The following is a 9160-nucleotide window of genomic DNA, read 5'->3' on the forward strand; positions in this document are numbered from 1 at the left end:
CAACCACCCTATAATGATAAAGATCCACCCAGTGTTTCTTTTTTTTAATCTCGTTAAATCATTTCTCCTTTCTCAAATCGAGCCGATCTCAGATGCCTGTCTGTGTGACGTCACACAGACAGGCCCCTCCCACGACTGTTTGATTGACAGTAGCGTTTCAGACTGGTGTCTTACCTTAGACCCACCCTGAGTGAGCTGTCATCAGGCCTCCATTGTTTTTCGACGCCGGAGCAGATGTACTGTAGACAAGAATGTCTCCTAAGCGATTGAAGTGTTTTGTTGTTGGATGCAATAATGAACATAGCAGTCGTCATTTACGCAGTGGATTACATTTGTTTTTGCAAACAATGCGTCAATCTTCGCACAAATCATTTGTGATCCAGCTTCACGTCCAGAAGTGAGTGTAAGGTTTTTTTAATGAATCTTTACAAATCGCCTTTCCTAATAACGTGCTAGTTAGCAAGTTTCACGATGAATTCGGCTAAAGTTTACCGTCTCAGAGAGCGGCTCGGAAGAGAGGGGCGGAGTGAGCAGAGCTCATTTGCATTTAAAGCAGCATGCAAGAAAACAGCTTACTCTGAAAAGAGCTGTTTTTGACAGGGTAAAAACGGTGTTGTTTTACACTACCATTGAGAAATTTTAACCAAACTATGTTACAGAATTTTCATTAAGACCCTAAAGGATCATATCAACTTGTGGAAAATGGGCATCCAATGACCCCTTTAAGAAAGTATTTTAACATTTAAAATGTAATTTAGACTCTTAATACTGTAAGTTAGCGGTATCTAAATACAGTAAAATGAAAGATAAAAATATTCTTTGCAATGTCTAACAATGAGGCATAACAAACTACACAGCTGTACAGTCAAGACAAATGCAGTGCAAACACAGAGAGGCCCGCTCTCCGAGTGTAGTATCATATGTAAAATCTCAAAACAATTCAGCAAATCTAAAAGGCACAGATGAGTGAGGGTTATGAGGGAATAAAAACAAATGTATGAGGTCAGAGGCATTACTTGAATAGTACAGAGCAGTTCCGTTTTCTTGTGTGTCTCCAGATTGTGAGTGATTATAGAGCACTACAGGCAGATGGTAAGCCCTATAAAGACTATTAGCTAAGATTTAGTATGGAGTTCCCTCTGGGCTCAGAGTGCCTGTCTGCTGGCATGTATGGTTCTTAACTCCAGAATATCAAGAAACTGAATATGATTATTGCTATAATGCAATCGATGTGCAGCTAATTTAGGATGTGTTGTCTGTCTTCTCTTAGTCACCAAGGCTCCCTTGCAAATATTAATGTTTTTTATTTTATTATTATTATTTTTTTAAATATATAAAGGTTATTACAGGCCAACAGCCATTACTATATGAGATGTAGCAATTTCTACCTAGTGGTAGATCCCAATGACACTTCACAGGGATTGTATCAGGTTACACAACACAGTCTCACAGGGAAGTGAAATGTCACGCTGTGGTAAGATGATTGTAAAGGAAAGCCTCTCTAACCTCCTAAAGCTCCCCTTCCCGAGATCAACAGGAGTTCAACAGTGAAGGTGAATACAAACCTCAAGGTGAAATCTAAAACTTTAAGCTATCGGATGTGCATCCCCACAGACAGCGGGTTTCCTGAACCAAAAACCTTCAATTTTTCTGTTTTAATGATCAGCGCTGCAAACAGGTTGATCGTTCCCGAGACTGATAAACAGGATCATTAAATATTAGTTCTTAATGGCGTTGTTTAACTGTGCTGCACATATAATTTCCCCCGTGCTAATGGCAGTAGAATAACATTTGTATTAAACAAATGATCAGGGCTTGTGTTAGTTAGGAGACATTTACATGCAAATGGGTCGTAGAGTCTTAAAGGACGACTACATGTCTTTTACTGCCACAGAGCCTTCTGCTTTGGGGAAAACAAGCCTTTTCTGTCTCCGTGTGAGTAACCATTTGTTTCCGTGCGTGTGTTGTTTCTGTTTGCGTTCAGAACATTAAGTTTTCAAACTGCACCGTCTGAGTTAAGAGTGAGTCATAGACCAAGCCTACAGTCTTAGATAGAGTGTCATTCAACATTGATGAATAGTTAAAGAAGATGTTTATTAACAACTTCAATGCTTGTACCAGGCACCAAATCTTTTTCAATACCGACATGGTCTCAGTAACTGCGGAGGCACAAAGGAGGGGGCAATAGGTGATGCTTCATTTATTATAGCACTATTTTCAGCAAGACAGACACGTTTAGCAGTAGTCAATGCAATTTGAGTTCAAATGATTCATTGAGGAAGGAAGTCGTCTCAATTCTCACATATAATTTAGCATGACAATGGGTGGCGGATTCAAAGTTAGGCTTTTATGGCCTACAGCCAGACTCCTTTGAGTGGAATTACGCTTACATTATAAGTTCTGCGCTTCATGGACAAATTAGGGTTTCTCCCCATATGACATGCAGAAAAAAATCCCAGTCTAGGCAGAGCCCTGCAGTATTTTGACATCTTCATGAGCCTTTTAAAAGCTCAGGCATGATTACGATCTGATTGGGCTGCATCTCAGACTGCAATCCAAACTCCCATCTGTTCCAGGGCTTAGCTGGCTGGGTGCAGACTCATGAGATGTCAGCTGGAGATCAGTGTCACAACACTGGACGTCAAGTCAAGACAAATATTTGACTTCGAAATGTCTTGAATCTTTTGTGTGTGTGTGTGTGTATGTTTCAGTTTTCATTTTCACTTTATGTTTAGCAATTTTGTGCTTTGTTTTATAAGTTTAAAAAAAAAATCTATTTAGCTTTAATTAATATCGATTTCAGTTTTAGTTGTAGCAATTTTAGTACTTCTACTTATTTCATGCATTTGCCAAGGAATTTTTTTTCCCCCCAAGTGATTAATTAACTTTTTATCTTTATTTCAATTAACAAAAACAATTTTTGTTTTAGTTAACAACATTAACAACACTGGACTAGGGGTTTCAAACTTTTTGATGCCACAGAATGTTCTTCCTAAAATATAAAGGCCACTCTATATTTTATACTGGGGAAAACAAATAAAATATATTTTTTAACATTTAACTTTTTATTAATTTTTTTTACTGAATTGTGTTTAATCTCATGAAAGCACAAGGAATACAATATAATGAGAAATTCTTTATTTTGTATTTATATTCATTCAGTTTTAATTTTTTCTCTTTTCCACAGACCCCTTAGCACCACCTTGCAGGCCCCTGGACAGCAGCTTGTAAACTACTGGACTTGATGACCATTCCATTTACATATATTGACTATGTGGTGGGTGTCGTCAATGAAAACATCACTACGATATAATATTTATAGACTCAACACTGCTCCATCATGTGTCAAGAAGGCACATGTTTTGCTTAAAGTTGCCATCAAAGCCAGATTTCTTTCCTAAGACTGTGCTTTTAAAGTCATATTTATGTATGCATGAAAGTCTCAGCCTCACTTCAGCACAATGTCGATATTTCTGGAGGAAGGAGACAGCCTCAGCGCATGAGCTCATTCCCTGAGGAGCACTGCGTGGATCATGCATGCTTAAAGACTCTTTGATATGATAATAGCCTTGCATAAACATGACAGTGTTATCACCCACATTGTCATAATTGTAAGCTTCTCAGAGCTAAGGAGAGTGAAAGGCCTTTTGCCAGTCAAGAATGGTACTCTTTAAACACAAGGTTTGATTGAATGGATTCTGGAAATTAATGTTTGTTGTTCCAATATTCAGAAATCTCAAAGCAATCTTAATGATAGATTTTCCTGCATGAGTACATTCCTGCAGTTGAATTCTTATGACTGATAATGTTTCAACCACCTGTGGTACTAAACCCAAGGTCAACTAGGTATTAGTTAAACTAGATATTTAATTTTTTACCTTTTAAGACCAATTAAATATATTCAGAGCGGTCTTTGAACCGAATATGAGCCTTAATATTCAGTGACAACTGGTGTTTGATCCTGTCTTCTATACTCTTGCAAATAATAAAAGATCAATACAATATTTAAAGCTTAAATGTTATTTTGTATATTATGCAGAGAATTTTAAGTAAGCCATTTGTAGCTGTAGAGTTTGACTTCCTACACTGAGCATCCCAGCTAACAGTACTGATTCAACCAATGGTGTGAGTTTGGGGGCGGGACTTTCTATTTGTCTGACTTATGGCAGTGTTTGGGAAAACAATCATTTTTACATTTCAGTTTGGTGGCATAGAAAATACACATTTCACAACTGTAGCAAAACTTACTCTGTTATTTTTGTCCACCTCTCGTACCTCCTCCTCTGTCACACCTTGTCTTATCATGATTTTGACGATGATGGCGTTGTTAGTGCAGCATGCTTTGAAGAAGCTGATTGGCTCGGGGCTCTCAGGATTCTGACATTTTTCAAAGTTGAGCGAATCATCAGGTGGGTAGAAGGAATCGTCTGACACAATGCTCTTGGTATCTGCTAGTTCTGAAAAGTCCAACTCCTCGAATTCTTGGTAGACGTCATCATCATCATCATCATCATCATAAAGATGGTGGTCTTCATCATCTGCATAATAAGAGTCCTCTGTTGGCTCCACAAAAGTGGAGCTCTGTATCGAGGACTCTTCATTGTTCCTGCCTCTCGCTCGGTTTTGGCCGGTGCCGTGTTGGTGATCTTTGACCAGAAGTATACCTCCTGCAACACCATTCTCAGTTATTAGCACCATTTAACTATCCAACAGGTGGAACACAAAAGCAAAAACCACGTCGGATCCAGTCACATAATGAACGGTAATCCTAAACACCAGTTCTTGATGGTATGAAGAGTAATGGTATGAAGAGAAGAAAACCACTGGAACCAGAAATCAAAGATCTTTTAGATGCACCTTTTCCATATCATATCCTCTGCTCTTCAAGAACCGGTTGTAGTCAAGTCCAGCCTTGGTTTCTGATTATCACATACATACCCAAGCCTCGTTTTTTTTTTTTTAACCTAAACTATCCCATTTTTTCTTCACTTGCTCTGTGATCAAATCTGTCTCTTGTTGGAGAATTCACCAATAGTTCAAAGTGAGGATGAAAGTCTTCCATCGGAAAATGCTCTGACTGGCATGGGCACGGTTTTGAGAGAAGCCTTCTAATCCCCTTAGTCTCTTTCTGTCTCTCTCTCTCGCTCTATTCTTCCCTCCCCTTTCAGAGTTACATGTGCTGAACAGTAATCTTACAGTCCGAGGAATCAATGCAGTATATATTTCCCAACTCATGCAACACAAACTTGCATCCAAGAATGAGCATAACAGCACTCAACACAGCTGATGCTTGTTTATCCACTGAGGTCTTTTGTATCCGAGTTGTACTGTTGTGCACCATTATTACTCTTATCGCTTCTATTTTTAGCCGACTTTGATACTCACATGCACATCTACAGTGACTTTCCACACTTTGATAGCCTGTATTTGACCGTGATCTACTGCTGGCTCCACAAGCCACTGGATTAGTGGAAGGTTAATTGGATGCAGCAGAAATAACATGCTGCTGTGGATAAGCTGTTCTAATTTGCTCCTAAAAAACAACAACAAACATACCTACACATAATGTCACGTTCAGTGTTTTTGGCCACACTACCGCTGATGATACACGGGGCAACTTTTTGAGCAATGCTTCCGGGCAATTTTGGGCAGTGTTGCCGCCAACGGGCCACCAGATGAGACACAGGGCCCATGACCGATCTAAAGTATCCAGATTAGGGCTGCACGGTTAATCGAATGCGATTGTCATGCGCATTTTGTTAAAAAAGCCGGTTCTGTAATCAGCAGGAAATCATCATCACGTGCTTTCAGATGGAGCAGAATTTACTACACATAGCCGTAGTTCACTGACAAGTTACGCAAAAAAAATCGCAGACGATTTTATTGCGCGATTCTGAAATCGAAGAAATCGTTCTCGATAATGACAGCTGTTTGCATAGCTTCTCAGTGAACTACGGCTCTGTGAAGTAAATGCTGCTCCATCTGAAAGCATGTGAAAATACCACATTTAATAACATATTTTTACTCCAAACTCACTTCATAACGTCAGTCGAGTGTTTGAAATAAATCCGTCTGTGAGATGATGTGGCTTCTTAAACAGAATAAGGCATGCAACATATTTCATAGTATTTAAGCAGTGAGAAAGGCATTGCATTACAAATATACTTTATTTGAATGAAAATTATAATAATAAGAACTCAGATAAACCGTATATTGCCATAGTCGTGTGTTTATTAGTCACGTTGAATCAATGAAAGCAGTTAAATCTTGTTTATTCAGCTGCAGCAATAGGCATTTCCTGGAAATCGTTCTGCGATTATGAAAGCTGTTTGCGTAGCTTGTCAGTGAACTACGGCTCTGTGAAGTAAATGCTGCTCCATCTGAAAGCACGTGAAAATACCACATTTAATAACAAGTGTTTACTCCAAACTCACTTCATAACGTCAGTCGAGTGTTTGAAATAAATCCTGATATGAGAGGTTGTGGCTTCTTACACAGAATAAGGCACGCAACATATTTCATAGTATTTAAGCAGTGATAAAGGCATTGCATTATAAATATACTTTATTTTAATGAAAATGATAATAAAAACTCAGATAAACCGTATATTGCCGTAGTCGTGTGTTTATTAGTCACGTTGAATCAATGAAAGCAGTTGAATCTTCTGTTTATTCAGATGCAGCGATTGGCATTTTCTGGGTTTCTTCTGCGAGGTGTATTTGGAGTTTCAGCACGAGAGCGCCCTCTGGCCTTTGGATGGAGATTTACGGCTGATCACAGAACAGTGCTTCACTGAAAGTTATGCATGACAATCGCAGCTTCTGTCGAATCGCGATCTCGATTCCATTTCGATTTATCATGCAGCCCTAATCCAGATAGACATTTGTTATCCATTCTCAATGTGAAAGTGCCCAAGCAACATTGCTCAAAAAAAGTTGCCCCGTGTATCATCAGCCTATAAGACTATAAAACTACAATCCATATATTATGTGGCTTTGAGATGCTGTATAAAGGTATGTTCTGTCCTGATATTTCTAGTCACAGAACATCAGAAACAGCAGATCCTAGAGGCTGTTTTGGGTAAATTATCCAAGAAAAATGATCCACTAGCTTAACCTGCCCATGGCCACTTTAATGTCATCACAAAAGATACCTCCAAGTTATTGGTGTTAATTTGGCACCTGGTGCTAATTTCTTTAATTATATGACAAACCCTATTTAACTGGCAACGTTCCTCTAATTTTCACTGAGATTGCAAGATGGCGGGCTGTGACTGAAACCCTGCAACAGGAGGTTGATCAGATGGAAGCCAAAGGGTTGACCCTTTCAAAAGAAGCTGGTCATTCCAAATCTGTGATTTCTTCGAAAACTGCTGGTCATCCACGAGAAGACAGGATAATGCAGAGACTCTGAATGGGGAATTGGTTCAACACTGCAGCTGGAAACGCTTGCCAGTTCAGTGCTGAACAGGGTATGGATCTGTCTTGGCACGTTTAAAAGAAGTCTGCAGTGACAAAGCCTCTCATCAGCAAAAAGAATCATAAGGCTACACAAACCTTTGCTGAGGAGCATGTTGTGTGGACGGAGGAGAACTGGTCCAAAGTTCACTTTAGTGATGAGAGCAAGTTTAATTTATTTGGGTCTGATGCGAAACATTATGTTCGGCATCAAACTGGGGAAAAACTGATCCCCGAGTGTATTAAGTCAGTGAAAGGTGGAGGAGGAAGTGTCATGGTTTGGGGGATGTTTTCTGCAGCAGGAGTTGGGCCTTTTATACAGATACATGGCAGGGTGAATGCAAATGTTTATCAGAACCTTCAGCAATATGCACTTCCATCCCTGCAAGCAAGCATCTTCCAATCAACCTGCAATTTTCATGCAAGACAATGCCCCCGTCACACTGTAAAACGGGTAAAGCAGTTTCTTGAAGCTAAGAACACTGAAATAATGAAATGGCCGGCCCAGAGTCCTGATCTAAACCTAACTGAAAATCTTTGGCAACAAAGTTATGGCTAAGAAACCCACTAAAGTTACCGAACTATGGAAGAGAGTGGAAAAAGAGTGGACCAAGGTCACACCAGCGCAGTGAGAAACTAGTGATGTCCTGCGGCCACAGATGTCATGCGGCCACAGATTTCACAGATGAAATGCCTTGGTAATTTTGACAAACATGTTAATATAACATCGGTATAACCACAGCTAATATTCCTTCAAATTTTGAGCGATAAAGATGATCAAGTATTTATAATTGTTCTCTAATTTTGATCTTCACTGTATATGCCAAGAAATTCAGCCAACAAAATGTCAATGGCCATTTTAAACAAATCAAACAAATTAGTGTGATGTAATAATGAGAAACCATGGGAAGCAAAAAGAAAAGAAAGCAAGAAGAGTCCTAGTAGTCTATCAACCTACATGCAGAAAAAACTTGTTTCTTCATGAAGTCTCAGGCCATCAAAGATGTTTGAGCTCGTTTCTTCATCAGAACAAATTTGGAGAAATTTAGCATTACATCACTTGCTCACTCTTTGCAGTGAGTGGGTGCCAACATTACAATAATCCACAAGTAATACAGTCTCCAGTCTTCAATGAATGTCTTGTGAAGCAAAAAGCTGTGTGTTTGTCCATCATTAAGGTGCTTTAATTCTAAACGATTGTTTACAGCTATAATATAAGCCTATAAACCTCCAAAATATTGCTTTCCCAAGTGAAAAAGTAGTAATCTCATCTGAATAAGTATGCACAGATTAAGCACAGTTTACAAGCAAAAAGTCCAAAACAGTTCTAAACAAATGTCAGTGGACAACTTTGTAGCGTCTGGACCAATCAAACACACAATATATATTTTGTTAGCTATATTTAACAAATACTCTGTAACACCCCTCAGTTAACAAGCCATATGAGGACCTATGGACCTTTCCCCCGAAATGCATAACACCCCATGTTGTCTGTGAACGAGGCCCAGGACCCTGGTTACCATGGCAACCCCGACACCAGATAGATTTTACGACCTAATGGCATGTGGAGAGGCCTCCCCCTCTCACTGCATGTTCCATAGGAAGAGACACAGTAAAAATGGACTCTTTCCTAATTAATCCATAGGAAAACCTTTCTTTGAATGAACACACATATCCTTCAGGTCATTGTGTATGTTGTCTTT

The 9160-nt window shown here is 39.2% G+C and overlaps 1 protein-coding gene across 1 annotated transcript in view; it reads right to left on the reverse strand.

Moving 5' to 3' along the window:
* The window catches only part of LOC107732577 (ankyrin repeat domain-containing protein 33B-like), a 10418-nt gene extending 5122 nt beyond the window's left edge, over positions 1 to 5296 (reverse strand). The window contains exon 1 of the mRNA XM_016543941.1: positions 4249 to 5296. Within this exon, the coding sequence (XP_016399427.1) occupies positions 4249 to 4698 (450 nt within the window). The 5' untranslated portion in view covers positions 4699 to 5296. The remainder of the gene's footprint in view (positions 1 to 4248) is intronic.
* Between the last annotated feature and the right edge of the window lie 3864 nt (positions 5297 to 9160).

This window comes from Sinocyclocheilus rhinocerous, unplaced genomic scaffold (genome assembly GCF_001515625.1).
Source record: "Sinocyclocheilus rhinocerous isolate Xijiao unplaced genomic scaffold, SAMN03320098_v1.1 scaffold1420, whole genome shotgun sequence".
NCBI lineage: Eukaryota > Metazoa > Chordata > Actinopteri > Cypriniformes > Cyprinidae > Sinocyclocheilus > Sinocyclocheilus rhinocerous.